The following is a 24,854-nucleotide window of genomic DNA, read 5'->3' as shown; positions in this document are numbered from 1 at the left end:
TGGGGTAGGTAGGTGGGAAGGCTGTGTATGGGGTAGGTAGGTGAGAAGGCTGTGTATGGGGTAGGTAGGTAGGCAGGCTGTGTATGGGGTAGGTAGGTGGGCAGGCTGTGTATGGGGTAGGTAGGTGGGAAGGCTGCGTATGGGGTAGGTAGGTGGGAAGGATGGATAAGTCTGGATGCAGCATTTATAAAAGATTGTGGATTCCTCTTTCATGGCAAAAGTATGAGGGGCCACAACTTTAAAGGGGAACCAAACCCCAGTTTTACTCACCTGTCCCTGTTCTGTCATGGGTACTGCTATCTTCCTCCTTCTTCTGATCTTCGGTCATCTTGATTGGCCAGGCCGGGGAGTTCATTCCACCCTGGCAGGGGGAAGCTGGGTATCCCAGCAACAATGCCCAGCTTGGTGATTCTGACAGCAGAAAACCTGCGATCAGCCAGGTGAGAGCGCTCTTTGCAGGGACATCACCTGACCTCTCCCTTTCTGCAATAAAGCCAACCTGGCCGCTAATATTTCAACCTGGTTTTACATTTTCCTAAATTCCAATTTTAACTCAAGGTGGGGGCAGCTTAACAATAACTGTAAGAGATGGGAGAAGCTGATTACCTGAAGAAATGCTTCCCGCAGCCTTTGTGCATGCGATTCTTGCACCCCAGCATGGCGCAGACGGTCATTTTGCCTCCTTGGTTTGTTCAGGTCCTCTAGAAGAAAAGAAAAAACGTTTTATTGGATAATTGGTTTACTGAAATGCCAAGCAGCGAATCCTAGACGGTGTATTCCAGGAGATTTCACAGGTGAATTATTATTATTAAACAGGATTTATATAGCGCCAACATATTACGCAGCGCTGTACATTAAATAGGGGGGAAGTGTCAATGGTGAATATCAATATCATTTCTGTACGCGGCGCCCAACCAAGAGCCCTAGGTGGGCATTGATTGGTGAATTCTGAGCTGTGGATTAGAACCCATAGACAGTCCTGGGGTGAGAATGGTTTACGTTAATGCTGGTAGGAAATTATCATTATACAGAAATATCCATTGGCTTCTGGTACTGCATACGCTGGTCATGTGAGGTATGCTCAGCATACATCATAAAGCAGAGTCCGGGACTTCTCCCTAATATTACAGATAAATAAAAATTTAAATTATCTTCTTTCCTTCCTGATCTAAAAGTAAATCTGATTCCTCAGACCGGCCATCTTCTTCCATGGCTCCATGGTTCGGTTCTGACATATTTGTGCCCATTGTAGGGGATTCTAGCGGGTGGCAGAGATCACATGGGCACCCTGACTGGTCTGCAGCCAATCGTGGCCATCGCTAGGCGCCCATGGCAGTCACAGAATACCCATTCAAATTCCTTAGATCCCCCTTGGTGTGTCCTAGTCAATATGGAGGTGACCTGACCCCTTGAGATTTGCTCCCTGCCAGGTTTTCAAACATCCATTTCCTGCACCCCACACTGATCTAACCAATCGGGATCCAGGCATCGGGGATACGGGATACAATGCAGAAGGAATAGACAGAGCCCATAGAGGTGAATAGGGCCGCACTGTGCAGGATGTATATAGCCGGTGCCTGAATCTCGGTCACTAGGGCTCTGCAGGGGGGACAAGTCAGAATCTCAAACCCTAAAGCCAAACATATTTATTCTATTAAACTGTTTTATTATTTTATTGCAGATATTTCCATTCACTTCCTGTTGTAGAGAGCAACAGGAAGTTGACTTAAATTTATTGAATCTTTAAAGACCGGTGTCACTAGAAAACCATGGCCTGTAAAATCAGAGACCCCCAAAGGGCACCCAGGGCCCAAAACTGATAGGTCACTGCAGCACCCAGCACGGCTCCCCCTAGACCACGGGGCCCCTGGACTGGTTTTTGGGGTGTCAGCCCTGTCGGGGCCCTTCACAATAAAGCTCCGCGTACTTTCTCTGGGCCTTATTTACATATACAATCAGGGTTATCCCCGGTTCAGAGGAGTGGCCCCCAAGGCCCCGCTATATCCCTACGTAATGAGCATCCCACTCTACCAGATCACGTGTCCTCCACAAAATGTCCTCCGCCCGGAGCCGCCAATCTCACCGCGCTCGCCCTAGTGTCCGCGGGCCGCTCTTCTCGCGAGATTTTAGCGGACCTCCCCTGATCCTGCGAGATCCCGTTCCGTGACGTAACTGGGCCGGAAGCTTGCGTCGAGTGCGCAGTAAGTTCTCGCGATATTTGCCGGGACCTCCCTCTTTCTTTCGCAGTCGCCGCCATGGTAGGTAGTGGGGAGCGGAGCGCCTCGTGTGGGTGCGGGGAAAGGGGGCTCAGCGGGCGCAATGGAGACCGAGAGAGGGTCCGAGGGGTGCAGGAAAGGTCTAAAGAGGGCTGTGGATGGGTGTGGGGTGATTTGGAGGCCGCTTGTGGGGGCCATGTGCTTAGTCAGCGGCCATGTGTGTGTGAAGAATGGAGAAGTCACTCATAGCAACCATCTATTGGTTCCTAGGGGTCCTTCATTTCCATGGTGAAGTGTTCATGTCATCACCGTGTGACTGGGCCCTGCATGTGTGGCCCCCTCCATCCATGGCAATGCTCGGCCTCTTGTGTGCTGGATCTGCATTGCTGGCAGCCATAAGAGGCCTCTCCGTCCATCATAGTGATCTGAATGTCTGGCCGTGTCCCCAGAGCTGAGATTCTCCTATGATTTGTCTCCGTGTCACAGAGATGCCAATGGAACATTTCCTTGATGGATTTCCTATAGATGCCTGTTGTGTCTATGGGACTGGAAATGAAGCCGAATCTCTTCTTTCTTCCTTCTCATTCTATTATTCTAAAAATAAATTGCTGACCAATAACCAAGCTGAGATGATGTCCTTGTTTTCCTGACATCATTGGCCCAGCAATCTGCATTCCCCTATCTTCCCAGCAGATGATTGGATCCGGCTGCCCGGGTATCTCGGCACATTCACCGGCATCTGTCATAGCTCCCTGCCAAGCGCAGTTTCCACAAATCGATGGCGTTTGATTCTTCCAATCTGAGGTCCATTCACGCCGCATCTATCAATGCAAGGAAAATACAACAAGAAGCTGGGATCTATGCATTCTGATTGGCTCGTTTCACATCTATATACCCGGTGAAAATGCCGCAATAAATGCGGTGCAATTTTCTCCATTGCAGAATGACAGCATTTGTATTTAAAGAAAAAAATGCATGCAGACTTCCATTGCATGTGAAGCATCTGCCATGAATGCAGTGACAAGCAGAGGCCGTTCCTTTCATCTAGGGGTCCCTAAGGCTCTGTACACACGGGCAATAATTATAATAGGAAACGATTAACGACCGATTGGCCGATAATCGTTAACTAAAAAAGTGCACAATGACTAACAAGAAATGTCGCTAGAAAAGAGCGACTGTCCCAGCGGATCTGATTGGTTGATAATCGTTCGCTATCTATTGCGTGTACAGTCCTTCAGTGATCGTGGATTATTCTGCGGTAAACTTTCTCCTTTACACGTCACTTCCTTCATCGTTCAAACGATCGTATCCGGTGTGTGTACGTTATTGTGATACTATCGTATCGTTTCAGAGTGTACAGAATTGTGCACAATACGATCGTTCAGATTAAATGTCGAACAGTCGTTAATTGATGGTTTTCTAACGACAATTATTGCATGTGTGTACCTAACATAACTTTCTGGAGTGTAAACAGTCCATGTGGATGCCCCCCCCCCCAGACACATTCGCTTTATTATAAAGTTTGGAACCGCATGTTACCGTCTCATGTTGTATTTTATTTGTGGATCTCTAATGTTGGATCTGATTGGCCGCCATGCCGATCTCATCCATTGCCCGAGGCTAGAGTCACTTCATCGCACTGCCAGTGGCCTTGGTGTGCTAGAGCTTTCGGAGAGTGATTGCTGATCCTTATTACTTGGTTGCTGCTTCTTGTAGCTCAACCATTCACGGGTACAGCGACATCTGATATCATAGAATGCGATTAGTATATATACAGGGGGTGAGGGATGGAAGGAGAACTGATCAATGTGTTTTGTTTTTCAACAGCCTACCAAGCTCAGAAAGACCAGGAAGCTCCGTGGACACGTCAGTCACGGCCATGGTCGTGTTGGTGAGTAGAGATATCCGATTGTCTTTTAATGGGCAATGTTAGAAGATATTAATATTAAATAGGATTTATATAGCACCAACATATTACACAGCGCCGTACATTAACTAGGAAATATAGCCAGGGACTTCTCAGGTCTGTAGGGCTCACTGATGGAGTTCTGCAGCCAATCAGAAGCTAAGATTGCAGCTGTATAGTTCCCTTTCAGATATTAGAAGACAGAGGATGGCCTGGCCTTCCTATGTGCTCATAACAGAAATATCCCTTTGTTATGGGTTGTTAGGACTTCCCAGACTATAATTTGGGTTCCCTGTGTGACTGGTGAACGGATTCTCAGTGCACCTAATGACATTCTAATCATAGTGCAGGGCAGAGGCAGATGAATTGGGCTGTGTACACACGTTCAACAATTGTTTCAATATTCTTTCCAAAGACTGAGCGAGTGCTGCACATACAGGGCTGTTCTGCTCTATAGAGGAGGAGAACGATGGAGCAGCACCCTGCTGTGCTCTCTCCCTTTCACTTTCAATATGATGATACTTCATGAAACTGCTGGGACAGATTGATGAACGATGTACAGGCCAGATTCTCATCCAATCTCAGCCCTGAGGTGATATCAGACGAGAAACATCCGACGTGCCGTATGTAGCTCCTCTGCTCATGTATCCAGTTAAGATCAGTTCTAAGATGTTGCCGAAGTATATTACCAATCTTAATCCGGCTTCAGTGTTGGCACCTACCTGGTAACCTTAGGCTGGCAGGTTGCAGAGTTCTGCAATAAATGGTCTGCCACATTCCGGATACCTGTCTGGGGTGACATCCCTGCAAAATGCTGCAGCATTGGAGCTTCGGATGATGCCGGTAATAATTAGGATTAGTTCTCTTAGCTACTATTGTCTGAGAAGAAAGAATAAGACATGGAAATGACATCTCCCCAAAGTCCAGGTCCCTGTGCGCTGGTTGTAGTTTGTATACATCAGGTCTGTATTTGTGCATTAGTGTGGGCAGTCAGAAGATGATTTCTGAAGTTTCCAATGAGCAGGAAGGTTTCAGAGATGAGAAATTCTGTTTTTTTCCATACAAAGGGCATTTTTCTGTTTAACATTTTCAGGGCTTTATTAAATATTGTGTTGTCATATTCCCGAGACTAGAGTCACATCATCGCACTCCCAGTGGCCTTGGTGTGCTAGAGTTTTCGGAAAGCGTTTGCTGTTCTCTATTCACTGGTTGGAACTTGGTTGTAGCCCAATCAGTCACCAGATCAGCGACATCTCGCATGTCATGCAGCCTGTGTTTTATAAAGTCGCATCATTTCTGTTTTTTTGTTTTCTTATTAATGTTGATGATTTTCAGCTCTCTACATGACTGGGGCAAGGTTGTGATTATATCGGTGCTCTTCTTATATTTTACTGGCTTATTCTTCTAGGCAAACACAGAAAGCATCCCGGTGGTCGCGGTAATGCCGGTGGTATGCATCATCACAGAATCAACTTCGATAAATAGTGAGTGTGATTGTTTTATTTTATATCCTCAGACGTTTGGTAGTTTCTAACAAATATTACATGTCGGTGACATTTGTTCATTGCAAATTTTGTAAAATAAAAGTCCAATCAGCCCTCAGTGTACACACAAATATTGGCAGCAACACTGAAAAGCAATCTAAATGGCCTCCGAGCATGAGAATGTTCCCATTACCTTGTATGACCTTTACAGTTCAGAGGTTAGCTCTCCTTTGCAGCGCTAGGTCCCAGGTTCAAACCTTGAATAGGACACAATCTGCATGGAGTTTTTCTTCTCCCTGTGGTTGTGTGAGTTCCTCCTGCATCCCAAAAATACATTAGAATAATTGGTTTTCCCCCAATGGTATAGACGTTTTCTTGTGAGCCCCTTTACAGGACAGTTAGTGATATGCTTATGAACTTTGTACAGCGCTGCATAATATGTCGGCGCTATATAAATACTATTTAATAATATTGATATGCCCCAACCCATACTTCTTGCATTGGTACAGCTGGAGTAAACCACTCACATGAATATGCAAACTCCATTATTCTCATGTGCTTGATGTAAATTGCGCTCCCTGGTTATGGTTGACAATTCCCAGGACTTGCTATACTTTCCCATGTGAAGGATTGTATCTTAGGACCTATGGTAAACATTTAAATTGTTATTATACCTTCTGTTAGGGAGGAACCTTTCAGCAAGGTGTTTCTGGGGTCCTCATTTTTCTAAGCAGGTTGATCCATGGGAAATGTAAAAATGAAATTGTGTGTTGTGCGGTGATTTGCAGGAGGTTTGAGGAGCAGTGTTCTCCCTAGGAATGTTTTATGCTGGCTGGGAATAAGCTGTAGGCAGCTGGTGGCCCTGTATTGTGCACCCAACTTCATAGTAACCACCAAAAAAAGTGCCGGTTGGTGCGCCCAGCTAAAAGGAGCTGGAGAGAACACTGCTTTGTATGGAATAGCAGACTTTTTTTCCCTAAAATGTTTCCCTAGCTCCTGTCATGGTGGAATAGCATCAGCCATAACTCTAGAATAGCAGATGGTGTCCTATACATAACTTGTGTATTACAAGTACCGGCACTTTGAATTTGTTTTGTAACATTGGTTTGCTATAGGAAACTGGATGCTCCAGGGCAGGGACCATGTCAGTCATAGGAGGGGCAAAGATGTTACAATGCGGAGGCATCCATTGAGGAATTGCCTGGTCTCTGGGGGCAGATGGGAGCTGAATTTAATGTACTTGGGGGGATTTAGAAGAAAAGACTTGTTGGGCAATCTGACTGTAAACATTGACAATAGGAAAGATTTCTTTAAATATTGGACCGATCTTTCGGCATTCTGGGACTTTCAGCAGAATTTTTAACATAATATGTGTAACTTGTTTTCCAGCCACCCTGGTTACTTTGGAAAGGTCGGCATGAGGCATTACCATCTTAAGAAGAATCAGCATTTTTGTCCTACAATTAATTTGGACAAGCTGTGGACCTTGGTCAGTGAGCAGACCAGGCTTAACCATGCTAAGAACCCAGAAGGACCCGCACCAGTCATTGATGCCGTGCATGCTGTAAGTACTTCATTTCTAGTCATTTGGGAGGGTTGTATGACCGCTTGGACCTCTACAATGAATAAGATTTACTAAACCAGGCCAATAGGTTTGTGCACATTTAGTGGCAGCCTGTTTTTTAAGTGAATCGTAAAAGCCAACAACTGAACCCCAATCTATGGTAGTTTACACGCAGGATGTGTAATGAAGCCCTTTTGGGCATTGTGGATAGGAAATAGTAACCTAGTGACCCTACTGAACTGATATAATGCCTGGTTATCAAGGTTATCACTCTATTAAGTAATAGCTGGTAGGGGTTCTTTACAGTCACATTACATACACACAGCTTCATTTTGTATCTAGGTTGTAGAAATGAAGATATTCTGTATATAGTGTATCCATGTTTTATAACCTCTGATTTGTTTGGTGGACCCAGGTGATTCCTAACCTTTTCTTGTTCTCCTGGCAGGGTTATTACAAGGTGCTCGGCAAAGGAAAGCTCCCCAAGCAGCCAGTCATTGTAAAAGCCAAGTTCTTCAGCCGACGCGCTGAGGAGAAGATTAAAGGCGTTGGTGGTGCTTGTGTGCTGGTAGCATAAATGCTGTTTGAAACAACAATTAAACTTCCATTCTGTACATTGTGTCCTGTTATCTATTCTTGCTTTAGCAGAACTTCCATGCCAGAGTACAAATTTATATAGCCAGCGGTGTCTTTAACTTCAGGAAAAAAAGAACTGTAATTTGTATGGATGAAAAGTTTGTGCAGAGGCAGCACAGAGGGTGGGGGTGTCCACATAGGTAGATGAAGTGGGACATGAGAACTTAGCTTCTGTCCTGGTGCTTTGTGCACAGAGACTTTGTAGGTCTGAAAGTTGGATCGCACCATGTCCTCTGAGCACCATAATAATATAAAACAGGTTTTTTATAGTGTCAACATAATATGCAGTGCTCTACATTAAATAGAGGTTGCAAATGACAAATACAGTGACACGGGAGGAGGAGAGGACCCTGCCCCCAAGAGCTTACAATATAGGAGGGCTTATCCTGGCAAATCTTTAGTTCTAATTTAAAGCTCAGAGATATAAAAGTGCATTACACTCTGCTTGTATTAGGATTCTACCTCATAAAGTGTGACAGTCAGTCATGAGTTCTTTAACCACTGTCACTTGGTGTGGTGGGAAATAAAAGTTCAAATTCTAATTCAATATATTTGGCATCATTTCTCGCCACATACAATTAAGAAAATGGTTTTATGGAATTTGCATGCAAAGTTTCTCTTGTTTGCTGCAGTCAGCAGGTGATTGGATACTGAAGAGAGAAGCAGCATCCTAATGAGTTCACCAGTGTGTTTTTTGCACTGCACACCATACTTAGCTGCTTCTGTTGCTGTGCTGTTGATATCAAAAGGCTGACACCAGGCAAAATGTGTCTTCTTGCACTTTAAAATACAAAATCGGGTTCAATAATGCATCAAATGCAGTTACTTTTTGCTGGACAGGAAACAAGATAAAGCCCTTCATTGTTTTCACACACTCCCCATCTCAGACACTGCAGCCCTCCAGTGGGATGGGTGCAGCTAGAGCCAAAAACCAGGGGGGTGGGAGTCAGGTGCTGGCTGACTGACGAGCTAAAGGTTTGCAGATTAAGCAGTCACGCTTTATTAACATCCCATGCCTCTGAAGGCTGTCACACCATACATAACGGTGAAAGCCTTGCTCTGAATTCAGGACCTGTTCATTATCTTTGTCACCGGAAGCTGCATTAGGTAGACATCATTGGCAGGATCTACAGGTATTTGTGGGGCTTTGCAAAAAGTGCAGATGAAGATAAAGTGCAATGGGAATCTTTTGTCCTTTAAATGAAGTGTTAATGATTACAGAGCTGCAATGATTTCCTAGATTTGTTTAAGGTTGAAGTATTTCTATTGAGCCATTCATATCAGTCCCAGCTAAATCACAATCTATTTTACACTCTCGTGTTGGGTTAGTAAAGTATTGTCATGTTTCATGGGGCAGATTCCCCCTCATGGATTGTCCTGTAAAGACAACAGGAATCTAGAAATAGTAATATGAAGGAAATCCCCTCAGCCCTAATTGATCGGGAGTCCCTATTGGAAGATTTCCTCTATATTCCTGTTATAATGCCAAAATAAAATTTGTGTTTCTTCACTTTCAGTCCCCGTGATGGTGGTCACCAGGGCAAATAGAGTTTCTTATGAGTAGGGAGGACGCTGCGGCTTTTACGACTCACTATCATCAACTAAAACTGAATTCAAAGTTTAGATTCACTTTTGGTTTTAATCATAATCACCTGGTGAATACACCTGTTGTGGAATCCCCAGTACTGTGCAAGGTACAGAAGGCTCGACTTCTGAACTTTCTGATGAAAACCACCTGGGCTTATGGTGCTGGGATTGCTTCTAGGTCAGGTGTCTAATCGGGGTTCCTCCTGAGGGTCCTAGGGGTTCCTTGAGCATTTTGTACCTCTCGGGTCAGTTTTAAGTGACACCAATCAACTTTTGTCTACCTGTAAGGGTGACTAACTGTATTGTGGATATATTAATTATAGCCAGGGTTCCTGAAGGCCTGAAAGTTATTAAAAAGGGTGATAAAGTCTGGGTTAGACACACAAAAATCACGTGGTTTATAGATGGGGGTCTGACTACGGTGAATGATGATTGATGAGCATTGCGGTTAGTTACCCTGTTTTCCTGAAAATAAGGTACAATATATAAATAGATAAGGGGTGCTCATTTAAGGAAAGTGCTATTGCTAGACAAGAGAAATTGGGGCCAATGGTTCTAAATGAAATGGAGTCACAAGAAGATGGAATTCAGGGTTTGGAGAGTTATGATGATCGAGAAGATGATGACATGACTGTATTTGAATAAATGTTAATTGTTGTTCATGAAAGAAATATAACATCCATGAAAATTAGCCCTGGTGCATGTTTTGGAGCCAAAATTATTATAAGAAACTCTTATTTCTGGGGAAACGGTATACACAGGGGGTTAGCATGCTGTATTCAGTTGTTAATGAACATTTAGGAGTCGGGTTTATTAGCGGTCGTTACCTTTGCCGCATTCGTCTCTTATAATGAAAGTAATGACTGTGCAGCCCTCCTTACCGCTATGGAAAAAGAACTGCAGATAATCTCATGGAACTGAGAAGATATAACTGCGCCGCTTCCACAACCATCCACGCAGACAACCGCATGGTGAAAAATTGTTCTATTCATGTTCACCTTATCTGTGGGAACTTCCACCTTACAGTTCAGTTTCTGTAAATGTATTATAGGTTTGAATCACATGAAAAGGGAAGGGGGACGTTGGGTTTTACCTGCAGGGATCTGAGACAAGAAGATTTTTCATGTGAAATAAATATATTTATAAATAACTTACATAGTTATATAGTGAGTCAGGTTGTAAAAAGACATAAATCCATCAGGTTCAATCACTATGGAAATAAACATATCCCAGATATAAAACCTTATAAGACATTGTTGGTCCAAAGGAAGGCAAAAAAAAAAAAAAAAACCCCGGGTACAATTTGCAAAAAATCCTTCCTGATCCCATGAGGCAATGGGATGTTCCCGGGATCAGCAGTCTCTGTTATCTTTACTTTAAAGCTTTAATCCCCAGTTATATTCTGGGCTTCTATTAACAAGTCATATAAATGTATGTATAGTGGTTCCAAGCCATTTGTAAATATAATTTCTGCCTTTTTTCTGTAATTCCTATATCCACAGATCACAGTATATTAGTGTGGGGGTCAGTAGGAAGAATTCCTCTTACATTGCTGGCCAGTGGGAAGAATGTCACCCTTACAGATAGCCAAAAAGATCATTGGGGTCACTTATACTGACCCGAGAGGTGCAAACTGCTCATTGCTCATAAAACCCCCAACAACCTCTGGAGGACCCCTGGTGCTATAAGGTGTAGGCATTCCTTGTCTGCAATTACAGCTAGTTGTACACTGGACAATATAACCATTGATTTGGGTAAGTGGTGACGGCTCTGAATAACAGACAGGTGAGAAGTTCCATTTGCATAGCAGCTTTGCATGTCTTTGCATCTCTGGGTTGGTTGGATTCCAGTTCCTCTGTAGCTGGGCATTTTCTCAGCTATCAATATGAATTTTCTGTATTATTCAAACAAAAAAATAACTGAAATATTCTACAGTCACGGCCAAAGGTTTGGGCGATGGCACAGTGTTTTACAAAACTTGAAGCTTCATTTTGCTGTGTTGGTGGAGGGAAGAGATGAATATGAATTCGTTGCATTGATTGGCATTATCCCGACACACAATGATCGGCTGAGCTCATTTCAGTCTAATCCTATCATCAGCACAGGTGAAGGTGCAAACAGCTGGAATCCCTCATCACTATTATTATTATTATTAATAATAATAGGCAGTATTTATATAGCGCCAACATATAACGCAGAGCTGTACATTAAATAGGGGTTGCAAATGACAGATACAGTGACACGGGAAGAGGAGAGGACCCTGCCCCAAAGAGCTGACAATCTAGGAGATGAGGAAGCAGCATACAATAGGAGGGGGGATCACTCTGAATTATAAAGGAGGACTGATCCCTAATAAAGAGGGGCGGCTGTGCCTGAAATCGTCTTTATGTGTTAGTAATGGTTACCTCTAGGAAAACACAGCAGCTGTCATTGCTTTGTATCTTCACATGCAAGGAAATCGCTGCTAAGCAAATTTCCCCATTCATTGGATCATCCAGACGAGCGGTGCACTTGCAATGAAGAAGATTCAGGATTTCCCAGATTGTCCAACAAGCACCAGGACCTCCTGAGGAGTCAGCTTGTGTTGTCACCGTGGAATCGTGTTGTCACCAGTGCAGAACTTGCTAAATATTGGCAGAAGGTGAGTGTGAGTGAATCTACATTCACAGCAAGGAAAAGACTTATGGTCAAGAAGAGCCATTAAGGACAGACATTGCTGATTTTGTACAGCGCTGCTTAATATGTCGGTGCTATATTACTGTGCAATAATAATAATGCTGCCAGGAATCTTGTGTTGTGCCAACAGTGAAGCATTGTGAGACCATCCGTGTGTGAGATTGCTTTTCATCCGAGGGAGTGCATTCACTCTGCCATGAATAAATGGAAACCAAATTTTCAGGGGGAAATTCACCCAACGTCCAGGCACAATCTGCGGAAGATCTGTATATTTCCCAGCATGATGGAGCACCGTGTCACAGGGCAAAGTGATCACAAAGACTCCGAGATCCTAGGAACAATTCTCACAAAACTGATGGAAGAAGAAAACCCCAAATTGTGACCATCTCCAAACACCAACAAGGCAGGGGTCACCCCTCAGGGTCTCTCCTCTAGTTTTTCAGGGTGCTGTGACCGCGGTGGCCAATGTTGTACAAGTCTGTGATCTAGCAATGTGACAGATTTTCACTCTCCATATTCACTTTCCAAAAAAAAGTTTCCCCAATTTGCAAATTACTCCATGCCCCACCTAACAAGTACTAGTTACATATCTCCATCTTGTCAAAAATGGGCAGTTTGGTGCTGTTCTCCCAAAAGAATAGCCAATGGGGTAGAAGGAAATGGTGGACAAGGACCAATCAATCTTCAGAGTTTGCACATAAGAGACCTGGAATAAATAATTCATGTATAATATATAATAAATTCCCCATTATTAAAATAATTATCATTATCATTTCCTGCGCCCACCAACAATCTATCAAACTTCAATCTTAATCAAGTCATTTTTCAAACAATGTACATATTGTATATTCATATTATATATATGGAGCCTGATTTATTAAAGCTCTCCAAGGCTTTCATCAGTGAAGCTGAGTGATCCAGCAAACCTGGAATGGATCTGGTCCAGGATTAAAAACATTTGCTAATAAATAGCAAATTACTTTTAGTATATCCATTCCAGGTTTGCTGGATCACCCATGTTCACTGATGAAAGTGTTTCCATCTTTGGAGGGCTTTATTAAATTAGGACCATAGGCGCAGCCCCTCTGTTCTGTATTGGGGTCTCCCCATTATTTTCCTGCTTTGGTGAAGCATTGCATGTGATCAGTGCAGCTCTGACCCCGCATTGGATCTGCAGAAAATATTTACATTATCTCATTATAGATCCTGCGCTGGGTTTTCTCTTCGATGACCTTGCAGCGCAGGAAGTTGTGTGTTGTTATATAAATAATGAGGTTCATACAAGGAAACAAATATACAAAACACAAACCTTCCCTGGATAACAGGCCGTGGGAATTGTGCCGGGTGTCACCGAGTGTTGTTTTCACCCAATTTGTGTTATTTGTTGCATTATAATTTGTGTGTATCGTCCTGCGACATTCCATGTGCAGGGGAACAAAATATTCTGTGGGGTCAGAAGTCACAGCTTCTACGGGCCCTTTACTGATTGTGTAGTCAATTGGGGCCCTTTTACATTCGGACATTTATTTGGGGTCCCTTTCCACTTGTGCATTCAGTTGGGGCCCCTTTATACTTGTGCACTCAGTTGGGGCCCCTTCATACTTGTGCATTCAGTTGGGGGCCCTTTATACTTGTGCATTCAGTTGGGGGCCCCCTTATACTTCTGCATTCAGTTGGGGCCCCTTCATACTTGTGCATTCAGTTAGGGCTCCTTCATACTTGTGCATTCAGTTGGGGGCCCTTTATACTTGTGCATTCAGTTGGGGGCCCGTCATACTTGCGCATTCAGTTGGGGCTCTTTATACTTGTCCATTCAGTTGGGGCCCCTTCATACTTGTTCATTCAGTGGGGGGCCCTTTCACACAGGTTGTAGCACTGGTGTATCACAGACTTGTGCAGTGACCCCTAAACCGGCAAAAGAAATTCCCCCTCTGAAGTTTGTTGCGATATTGCATGTTACATGTGTTAGTACTTTGCAGTGTCATGCATTTAAAATTGCATCCTAATGAACCAGGGAAATGCAGCTCCAATGCATGCGTTGTAATACACCACAACACATGGTAAATCGGTAAAACTGCATTTTTTGGATGTTTTCATGCTTTGCCATGCCATGCAATAGAGCGTGAAGCTCCAATACAACTTACAAAACAACTTGGAAATGCGTGTTTATAAACTTGATGCTCCAATACGCTGAGATTTAATATGAATCTAGCACACCGCTCTTCTATAATAATGCGTCGCAGTGATGTGCATGTACTGAAATGCATAGGTGTGAAGCTGGCTCGGATTTATTGCGCACAAAGTCATTCATTCTGCTAAAAATATCTGCAATTAGTTTTATTTCTCTTAGTTTCCTGAATGGAGTGGGTGGGGGTGGGGTTAGACCCTTTGTCAAGTATTTCTAGCTTATTATAGGCCCTCTTCAGGCCCACAGTGTAAAACCGCATGGATTGCAGCAAACTGCTGCTGTGTGTTTGGGAGAGGTAAACTGCACTGCGGATTAGCACATTTAGATGCGGCTTCAGTCACATTGCAATATTCTATACAGCAATCTTGCAGAAAGTGACTTGTTGCTTGTGGGAACTACAATGCATTCTGCTGCAGCTGCATGCAAAACAAATGGTCTCTGTCTGCTCTCCTTCACTTGGATGGGAACAGCTAGGACCGCAATTGAATGGCGCAGGGCGCTGGGGGTCTGCAATAGGTTTTTTCCTATCATTGTGTAATGGGCGCAGTTGGTGATGCAGTACAAAGCTGAGGCCGTCTTCTGCCAATGCTCTAATGCGACATCTGAGGACCATGCAGTGTTGTCTGCCTGCACTGGATGCCATGCTAGTTCCTGGGCTGCATATCACTGCATCTGCCGGGTGCTCTGCCCTGAAACCAGCATGGCTTCCCGTATTCATGAACCGACAGGTTCTCTTTACCATAAAGTCCCCCAGCACCTGACGCATCACAAGACACCGAATGCTGCGCAAAAGCGCAGGAAATCATTGCAATACAAACCCGGAACCTGAATATTTCTCTCTGGAATTTAAAAAAAATGTTCAGGTGAAATAACCGGGGTGACTGCTGGTGACTGCAGGAAATTCTGCCCCTACAGCAGCAGCCGCCATTTACTGATGTACTAATGGGGGAGGGAAGGTGGCTGGGGGGGATCTGAAGCTGAAGTTTAATCTGCTTCTATATTGCCTCCACCCCATCACCATGCTAATGATAAATGGGATGTCCTCCACCTAGGAAATGAGGCGGGGCTCTATCTAACTTGCTGCAGATTCTAATGTACATCATGAAAAACTCACAGTGTGCAGTGAAATCAGAGGAAGCAATTTTAATTCAGAAGAGGAGCCGATACCACGGTGCAAGACTGAAGGAAAGGCTGGAGGGCAGATTTAACAAGGGGGAGCCAGGAGGGCCGTTTTTTTAAAGGGCAGGCCAGAGGGCAGATTTAACGAAGTAGACATCCTCCAGCTAGGAAATGATTCAGGTTCTATGTAACTTGCTGCAGCTTCTAATGTATATCTTGAAAAGCTCACAGGATGCAGTGAAATCAGAGGAAGCCATTTCAATCTAGGGGAGAGGCCGATACCTGGGGCAGTTTTAATGAAGTGAAGGGCAGGTTTGAGGAGGGGCAGGCTGAAGGGCAGATTTAACAAAGGGGAACTTGGAGGGGGGGAGTTAATGGAAGGGGAGACTGAGGGGCCAGATTTAACATTAGGGAGGCTGGAGTGCAAATTTAATATAGGGGGGGGGGGGGGGGAGATTTAACGAAGTGGAGGGTGGAGGTAGATTTGACAAAGAGTAGGCCAGAGGGAACAATTTAAAGAAGCACCCTGAGTGGGAAATTTGCATCATTTTAAAAAAGAAAATATAATACAGTATAATATAATATAATATAAAATAATATATTATAATATAATATTATATCCACCTTTTAGGTAAAGAATGCCAATCCCAGTGTTTTTGCATTGGCCCTCTTGTTCCCCCCACCTTGATGCCCCCCCTGGATTCCCTATCCCCCCCAATAATTGAAGATGCAGTTACAGTCCTCGCCCAGCAGGTGGCAGCCCGGCTGCAGCAATCAGTCTCAGTAGCAGTGAATTGCAGAATTTGGGTAACTGGCTGCATGCTGCTGGGACTCTGCATTCCTTTGCTGCCCCTTTAAGAAGGAGGGAGTGGGGAGTGTGGCCTGCAGACATCTCTTAGATCCATTCAAACATGGGAGAGAGCCCATTACCTGTGTGTAGGAGGTGCAGGGGGTTCTCTCCTGAATTGTGAGGTCACAGCAGGCAGGCTGGAGCATTCATACAATGTGTCACTTCCTATGCAGCCTGTGACTACTGCAGGAAGCTGCTGACACTACAAACTGCCTCTGATCATCAGCTTGTGTCTGTGGCATGGCTGAATGAGACATTAAACTGCCCCCCCGCCACCCCCCACCATGGCAGCCAAAGAAGAAGACATGTACAGCAAGATTATCCCTAGAAGGAACAGGCAGCACCGCACAGGAACCATCAAACATGGATCATCCCTTGAAATCCTGCTGTCCATGGGCTTCCCAAAATCCAGGGCGTAAGTTGTGTCTTATTGTAATATTGGGAAGTGGGGTAGGGGGTCTGCAGGGGGTCTGTACAGCTGCTTCATTCTGCTCCCAGAAATTTATGAATGATTTGCAGATGGGGAGGGCACCGAGCACGCCTGGCATTTGGCACATTCACAAGGTATAGACGTACGAGAACGCACAGCTTCAGTGAAAATTGGGACGACCACCGCCTGCACGCCGCAGCTAAGTTGGGCAAGGTACGACTGGTGCTGCAGCTGCGAGACTCCTGCTTCCTAAAAATGACTTGCAAATATTGCAGACTTTTGTGTGGCATTTATTGAGCTGCAGAAAGATTTCAGATGTGAGCTGCAAGAGTTTCAATCATTCACCAATGTAGCAAAAATGTGTGAGTGGCGCAGGGGGGCAGAGAGGCTGCATTGGAGCAAAAAGGTTGCAAATTTCTTTTTTTTTTATTAGGAATTATTAAATGCCAGAAATAATGCGAGTTAATGTGATTTTGTTTTGTGCTTATTTGTTCCTTTGGGGGGGATAATTATCAACGTATCCTGACTATTGCATGTTTCATCCCGCAAATATATAAATGCGTCTATAGCTTGTGATATAGAATTTATTGTAACAAGAATAAATTGTCACCGCGTGCTGCAATGTGATTATTCAGGCATTATGTAGAAATAATTCTTTAGAAACTCTTGTGAATCCGCCATTATTTCCCCAATTTGACATAAAAAGTTGCATTGTTATTTCTCTGATCGCAATTGTTGTTCTTGCGATTTTCTGCTTTGCTGCTCTGTTTATATCCCGTTAGTTGGCCTTTGGGTTCAGTACACACGAGCAGCTTTTATTCTCTTTGTGTTGAGCCGGCGACATTTAGGAAACATTGAATGGACTTTGAGCTGCTTTATTTTTGCCCCTAAATGACCCCCCAGCGCTGCTTTGCATTGCATGCATGCTGGGTACGGCAAGTGATTATTTCCTGATAAATGGGGACATCGGTTGTGAGATTGTTTTGTATTGCTTCATAGTTAGGAGAACTCTGCAGAAATCGCCTGAAATGCAACCATGGCCAGTGCAGCTTTATGCAGTACAAAGATAATGCGACCGATGATTGCGTGAGGCTTCTGCCTGTTTTTCTGATCAATATTCCATTTTTGCATTGTTTTAAATCAATTTTTCCTCAATGTATTTATTGAATATCCGATCCAAAAAGTTGCATTGGTGGAAAAGTGCTGAATGATCCAGCGTGCCGGCCTGGGCCTGCATGCATTTTGCAGGTTTCAGTGACCATTTATAATGCGCTCGGCCGATCTTTGTAGAAGTTTCCAAAAAACTTAGAAAATTCTTGGAAAAAAAGTGAAAAATTAAAGAATTCCAGCTTTTGGCGGCCGTTCTGTTTATCACATTTTTTACATTATGAGCCTTTCCTTGGGAACATGTGATTAAATTAATCTTTTGTTTGCCCCATCTGATGGTATAACGGGGTACATTGTGCCGCCATTTTTCCTGTAGCCCAGCTGCAGACGTCACCGCATGGAGAACGCAGTAATCATGGGATGTTTGTGCTGCGATCGCAATTTGTGTCCATTAGTGATAATAAAATTACTCCGCTCTAGAAGCAGCTACAGAGAGAGTACAACCCTAGGCACTCCGGGGCAGATGCTGCATCATGTGATCTGTTATTACTGTAAAGGGTGACTCCGCTGTGGGGGTAATTAAATCATTCACCCAGTCAGTTCCTGCACACTCAGCAAATATTTATTCTGCATTGGAGGGATTATTTAAAGTATTTCAGGGAAAGAAAAGAAACCCTTCAACAGTGCTGGAAATTCAAAAAAGGAAACGTTGAGTTGTGTGCTTTGTAGCTTTCTGTTTGTGCTGACAACGCAGTGCTATTTCTGCACCCCACCGGCCCTTCCTGCAGGACTACAGAACTCTCTCCCCTCACACAATTAGAAAAACAATGTTGTGACTACCAGCGCCAAACGCTGTGCATAAAGGGCTCTCGGGAGATGTAGTTCTGGGGGTATTCCCATATTATTAACAAGCTGAGCACCCAGCAGCTCCCCCTGGAGGTGATGTCATATGGGGCAATACACGCCGCTCTGTGCTACTAGGTAATAGAATGATGATGGGAAATCTGGCTCATGCTTGGGGTTGTTATTCCTTCATATGTGTCAGGCTCAGTCACACCCATTGCTGGGTCAGAATATTTCTTTTTACATATTGGGCCTGATTTATTAATCATATTTAATATGGGAGAACCTGGGTGATCCAGCAACTCTGGAATAAATTTCTTCAAAATCATCCATGGCAAATATTTTAAATCCAGGACCAGATTCATTGCAGGTTTGCTGGATCACCCAGGTTCTCCCATCATAGTCTATCCTTTCCAGTCTTGGAGAAGTTTATTAAATCAGCTCAATATGTTTACGTAAAGTAGAAATGAAAAATCCCGACATTCAGATCTTTCTGTTCTCCATCTGTCATACATGGCACAAATCCTTCTAATAAAAGCCGGGAGACCACAATGAGTCTAAAATAAGAACGGTTATTTTCCAGGGTGGCTTTCGATCTGATTGGCTGCCCTAGGCCTAAATATCAGCCAATAGGAGGAGTGGAAAATGAAACTCAGAGAAGGAAAGTTTGAATCTCAATCAATGAGAATAAGTTCTTTCAGCCATTTTCACCCATTTTTATTGGTGAATGTTGGGTGATGACGTATTGTATATTCACAACTTTCCTATATGAAATGGATAATAGATCAGATCTGTTTCATATTAATAATAAATGATGAAATGTATATGATATGCTTTTCTTTCTGATGATTTCACTCAGCTTCTAATGGAATCCTGTGCAATGGGTGTGCAAGTTTAGGGTAAAGTTTGTGTGAATCTTGGGTGAACAATGGAGCCTTACAGGTTGGATGTCAATCCCCTGACCATAAAGCTGCCAGATATAAATCTGAGATTGAGGTGTTACAATGTATCAGAATGGTGGGGATGGGGGATTCCCGGGGTTGGGGGATTCCTGGGGGGATACTGGAGACACATGGATGGGTAGTGACAGTTGGCTTTCCTCTATCATATTGGGGACACAAAGGACCTCCCTGCTCATCTGCTATCTGAATGCGTTGGTGGCTGTGAGCAATGTGTGACTTCCCCTGTGTCTGGGTTTCCTCATGTGACACAATGTGAAGAGGCGCAGGAACAGCGGGGAGTTGTGTAAGCGAGGAAAATTCAATGTCCAACTTGTGACAGCGAGCAAACCGACCAACGTGCAAACTTCCTGTGGGGTCACCTCTATGCTGTGTGCTCATATAATGCCTGGATGGGGTGCTGTGTGTCCGGGGAGATTATTATACATTCATATAGCTCTGACAGAACACTGAGCCAGAGGAGCTGACACTCTAATGTCCCCCCACAGTCACACACTATTATTATACATTTATATAGCTCTGACATATACCGCAGTGCTGGGGGGGGGGATGTATTAGAGTGTCAGCTCCTCTGTACAGTCACACACTATTATTATACATTTATATAGCTCTGACATTTGGCTTTATAATACTGTTGCTGTATATTGGATTTCCATCATGTGACGTGACAGGTCCACTTTACCTGTGGCCCCATTTGCAGCACACTGACATCATTGTGGTCAGAAGAAAAGGTTAGTCTCGAATTACAAAGCAAATAAAAATAGTTCCAAGGAGCTGCGTTTGTCTCAAGGCATGAAGTTTTTTTTCCATTCTGTGTATAAACGTTGTGCAATGCGGCCGTTACATCTGAGAAAAGATAAAAATCTGCTCGGCCAGACCCACATCTATCGGGTGACGCAAAGCGGCTGCAGCTCCGATCAATACTGTAAAAGGTCAGAGATGAGGTGAGGCGCTCTGGAGCTGCTCAGCAGCCGCTCTGGGGTCTGCGGTTTAGATAAGGTGGGGGGGTCAGGTTGGGATAATAATAGATTGTCCAATCAGGTGATTGCACCATAGAAGAAGGCGGAGTCTGTATGGACATTCACATTTCTTAGGATTTTGGCATGCATTGGATTCATCCAACTGCACTTCCTTACCTGCCCTGCACCAGGGGATGGGGCATACCATCCAACACTGCTGGGGGGGTCTTGGAATGGTCCATCCAGGGCTCCCCTTTAAAGGTACAGAGTACAGACACGATATGGTTTGCTTGGCGGAAGGTGTGGGGCCCCCAGAATGTGCCCAGTCCCCCAGAATGTGCCCAGGCCCCCAGAATGTGCCCAGTCCCCCAGGGGCCATGGAGGGTTCAGGTGTGTGCACAGAAGGGTCCCTGTTCTGGGGTTACCTGCCAGCTGAGTGACGATCTGACATTTCAACCATCCACCGTTCTCATTTCTAAGAAATGCTATAGCCAGGGTCAGACCTGGGGCCCCACCAGATTTTGTGAGCAGTAGGGCCCATCAGAACACAAAACATTCCTGGTACCAGAACCCTACCAGTTGAGGTCATGTGACCGAGGCCCACTTTCTTTCCGGTGTTTCCCTGGGCCAGTCAGACCCTGATGAAGGGAGTCTGAGCCCCTGAAACGCGTTAGTTTCTCCTATGTAATAAAGTTACATTGGAATTGAATCTTGGATTGTGTCCTTCCATTTATTTTCCCTGCACAGATATTCTATGACGGATAAATCCTGCAACTCATCGGCCCATAAGGCCCCTATGGATGCCAGATGAACATCATACAAAATGAACAATTCCTGGCTCATTGGAGCCGGCCAATGGTGTAAAATGACGATCTGTAAGGAATCTCGGGTGACACCGCTATGCAGTTCACAGAAGGGCAGACGGGGAACGATCATGCACAGAACCATGCGAGTGCAGTCAGTCGGCCCATCTATGATGGCTTCATAATCTGTAGTCAGCACAGCGACCTGCCGAGCGCTGCCAATGTTCATCTCATGGTGTGTGCATGGAATGGTGGGCTGCCATGCTACGCGGCAAGAAGGGCCCCTGCTTGGTAATCGCTCATTCATAATGACTTATCCCATGCCTGTTCGTATGTACATGGGCACCAAAGCATGAGCATTGTTGTCTGTGCATATAGGCACCATTGTAAGAGCATGGCCATGGTTGTGTGTATGCATGGGCACCATTGAGCATGGGCATTGTTGTGTTGGTACGAATAGGCACCTCTGTAGGTACATGGGCATGTGTGTGTGTGTACAGGCTGTACAGTGGTTTGCATGAGCATTGTTGTGTTTGTACAAATGGGCACCGTTGTATGAGTATGAACATTGTTGTATGTGGGTGTATGGTCACCCTTGTATGTACATGGGCATTGTTGTGTGTATGTATGGGCACCATTGAGCATGGACATTGTTGTGTTGGTACGAATAGGCACCCCTGTAGGTACATGGGCATTGTTATGTGTGTGTGTGTACAGGCATCATTGCATGAGCATTGTCGTGTTTGTACAAATGGCCACCATTGTATGTACATGGGCATTGTTGTATGTGGGTGTATGGGCACCATTGTATGTACATGGGCATTGTTGTATGTGGGTGTATGGGCACCATTGTATGTACATGGGCATTGTTGTGTCTTTATAGGAACTATTGGCCACCGTGATAAATGAATGGCGTTGTCGCTGTCTCACCTGCTTGTGTGCCGGCGACCTTTGCATGGCATCTCCTGTTTGTGTACCCTACACATGTGCTTTTTGTGCCCGGCAGTTTTGGTGTTTCTGTAGATTTTCAGCTCCCATTTTTGTTTCCTTCTTCCTCCTCCTGGTCTCAGGTAACCCATTCACCTGTTCAGCTCTTATCTGCAATTCTAATCACCAGGTGTCTGCGAGAACAGCGCTGAGCTATCCCAGAATTTCTGTATGCAGAACCTGAGCTACCTGCCCGGAATTATGAACTCTCCCTCCCCCCTTGAAGGGGAACTAAAGTTACAAATGAAGAATTGGAGCGGGCTGTTACTGCAGAGGGGGCAAGCGATGTCCTGAGTGCAATAAAACTCCTCTCCCCTAATTCTTTGGCCAACATCGTCACCCCATTCAGTTCTGGGTTCAGGATCAACGACCATCGTGATTGGCCAGGATGACATAACTCTCCCGCATGCGCAGCAGTGGAGATTTTATCCTCATTTATTTTTTTGTTTTTTTTGAAAATCAAAGTTTCATTTTATCTTAAAATCTTCGAATCTGCAGCCACTTCCTGTTGAAGTGACAACACTGTGTGACCGTCTACCTATTGTGCTCCTGTGTTGTCACACTTCAGGTACACAATATATATATATATATATATAAATATTATTATTATTATTATTAAACAGGATTTATATAGCGCCAACATATTACGCAACGCTGTACATTATATAGGTATCTTTAGATATATAGAGGAACGTGCAGAACCCCCCCATAGATCTGATTGTCAGATCGGGGAATAGATGTCATCTGATGCTCGGGATTGCAGAACTTTTCTTACTGAATGCGTCATTTCTATTCCTAGAAAAATCACACAGTTTGGTTTTCCCCGCAGATTCTGCATCATACAGGACACATACGTTTTCTCTGTTATCTATTCACCATCACAGGCTATTCATAGCATAGTAGTAAATCCAATTCTATGGGCAATACTTACCTGAGAGTTGTACAGCTCTGCCACATATCACAGCAGGGCAGGTGACCTGACTTTTCTCTGCTGAAGTTCAGTATCGCTTACAGGTCTTGCCCCGCTCCCTGCCTGTGATTGGACAGGTGAAGTTGTTTGGCCCCTATGCAGTCTGATGTCTTTGGGTTTAGAATTTGCTTTTCCATTCCTCTCTATTTATTAAACAGTAACCTGAAATCTGTTAGTATTTGACAAACACAGGCCGAGCTGCTGGCGGCATGAAGATTACCGAGCAGTGACACCGCCACCACCAGCCAATGATTACCAAATTAATTAATTAATTACTAATTCATGACATTTGGGGGGCCCAGCATTGGTGTCACTGAACCTCCTATTCCAATCTATGGAAGGATCAGCATCGGCCAGCTGTACAGCTAAATGGGGGTCACCCTGAGCCTGGAGCTGGGGCAATTTAAGGCATAAATGGGTTACTTAGAGCGCCACCTAGTGGAAGGGCATTATGGTTAGACCTGCACAGTTGCCAGCTTACCTGCACTTATGTAAAATAAACCCATTGTTCTCTTTATCGCCCCCTATCGGCAGGGCAGGGAGCTATGGCTATTACACCACACCTCCTATAGGGGGAGTAGCTTTATTATACAGGTGGAGGGGGGATAAGTAGGGAAAGTAAGCACCTATGGTACCAAACACTGCAGAATATTTGCCAGCCAATCTCGCTGGACAATCTGATCACATGACTTAATCCTGACATGTGAGGCTTCCCCATGGCAGTCACACACATGTGGAGGGAATTTATGGCATTGCTCCTCCTCCTTGGCATGTGATCAGTGCCCAATCAGTACACGACCCCCTAGATTTTTTTGGGTCTTTGATCGTCGCCCCCTCGGAAACCCCATTGAGTTTTGTAGATTGTTGGACTTTGTTAGCAGGAAGCCTCCCTGCCCCCCCTTCGAGGGATGTTCCTCTTTCTGTGATGTCTGTTACAGATCTGCCAGATCTAACGAACATCTGATAAGATCCGAGAAGGTTCTGCCGATGGCGGCCAAGTTCTGCTTTTCACCAAGTCGCTGTGCCTAAAAATAAGAATTTCCTTTTCTGATAAGGGGGGGGGGGGGCACCGGGGGAGGGGGGTCACTGGGGGGTCATCATCATTCTATCCATGCAGAATTGTTACAAAGTAATCTGGGACATAATATTAAATTTATTATTGCATTATTAGGTGCATGGGGGGGGGCTCTGTCGGGTTTTTACTTTGGGGAGATCCACCGTCATGTGACAAGGACAGAAAATCCCGAATCCTGTGTTGGTGACGACGATCTCCAAGAGAAGAAATGATTGAAAGGAGCTGTAACTCTTCCCGACTTCCATGCAAAGCCCAGATTTAGTCAGAATGCCGCTTTAATGCCAATGACGTTCCCAGGCTGACCAATCATAGCAGGCGGTGCGCATTGGGCCCCCGGCGGAAGCTTAACAAAGCTATAGTGATTTGGGGGAAACAATTTTCTGTATATGGATGTAAATCCGGAGCCATCCAGGGGCCTCATGTAATATGCATGGCGCCTCTCATGGCGGAGTACTGGCAGCTCATCAATTAGTGATGGCGCTGTGACGGCTGGAC

At 44.6% G+C, this 24,854-nt stretch overlaps 3 protein-coding genes and 2 non-coding genes across 6 annotated transcripts in view; 4 read left to right on the top strand and 1 right to left on the bottom strand.

Annotated features, from left to right (window-relative positions):
* Nucleotides 1-2,141, bottom strand: part of LOC140341420 (uncharacterized) — an 8,000-nt gene extending 5,859 nt beyond the window's left edge. The window contains exons 1-2 of one of the 2 annotated variants that reach the window (XM_072427190.1): nt 2,032-2,141; nt 607-701 (exon numbers count right to left, since the gene is read on the bottom strand). In XM_072427190.1, coding sequence (XP_072283291.1) covers nt 607-674 — 68 coding nt within the window. In that variant the 5' untranslated portion in view covers nt 675-701; nt 2,032-2,141. Of the gene's footprint in view, nt 1-270; nt 553-606; nt 702-2,031 lie in introns of those variants that run through there. The other variant, XM_072427191.1, reaches the window with a different exon arrangement.
* A 49-nt stretch (nt 2,142-2,190) lies between these two features.
* Nucleotides 2,191-7,784, top strand: RPL27A (ribosomal protein L27a). The gene is made up of 5 exons (XM_072427192.1): nt 2,191-2,258; nt 4,044-4,107; nt 5,531-5,606; nt 6,996-7,170; nt 7,619-7,784. The coding sequence occupies exons 1-5, from the start codon at nt 2,256-2,258 to the stop codon at nt 7,745-7,747; spliced, it is 447 nt and encodes a 148-aa protein (XP_072283293.1). The 5' UTR covers nt 2,191-2,255; the 3' UTR covers nt 7,748-7,784.
* On the top strand, nt 3,830-3,961 carry LOC140341552 (small nucleolar RNA SNORA3/SNORA45 family). The gene has a single exon (XR_011922911.1). It is a non-coding gene; the product is annotated as a small nucleolar RNA SNORA3/SNORA45 family (small nucleolar RNA).
* LOC140341551 (small nucleolar RNA SNORA3/SNORA45 family) lies at nt 5,245-5,377 on the top strand. Its single transcript, XR_011922910.1, has one exon. It is a non-coding gene; the product is annotated as a small nucleolar RNA SNORA3/SNORA45 family (small nucleolar RNA).
* Nucleotides 7,785-16,227: 8,443 nt separating the features above from the next.
* The window catches only part of UBASH3B (ubiquitin associated and SH3 domain containing B), a 35,146-nt gene continuing 26,519 nt past the window's right edge, over nt 16,228-24,854 (top strand). The window contains exon 1 of the mRNA XM_072426399.1: nt 16,228-16,641. Within this exon, the coding sequence (XP_072282500.1) occupies nt 16,511-16,641 (131 nt within the window). The 5' untranslated portion in view covers nt 16,228-16,510. The remainder of the gene's footprint in view (nt 16,642-24,854) is intronic.

Source organism: Pyxicephalus adspersus, chromosome 11 (genome assembly GCF_032062135.1).
Source record: "Pyxicephalus adspersus chromosome 11, UCB_Pads_2.0, whole genome shotgun sequence".
Taxonomy (NCBI): Eukaryota; Metazoa; Chordata; class Amphibia; order Anura; family Pyxicephalidae; genus Pyxicephalus; species Pyxicephalus adspersus.
Note: the sequence above shows the minus strand (reverse complement) of the source record. Positions and strands in the feature narration are given on the sequence as shown.

What these genes read in the sequence shown, in the direction of transcription:
- RPL27A (XM_072427192.1), top strand. An exon ending in TCACGGCCATGGTCGTGTTG is followed by an intron (nt 4,108 to 5,530) that starts GTGAGTAGAGAT and finishes TTATTCTTCTAG; the next exon opens with GCAAACACAGAAAGCATCCC. An exon ending in AGAATCAACTTCGATAAATA is followed by an intron (nt 5,607 to 6,995) that starts GTGAGTGTGATT and finishes CTTGTTTTCCAG; the next exon opens with CCACCCTGGTTACTTTGGAA.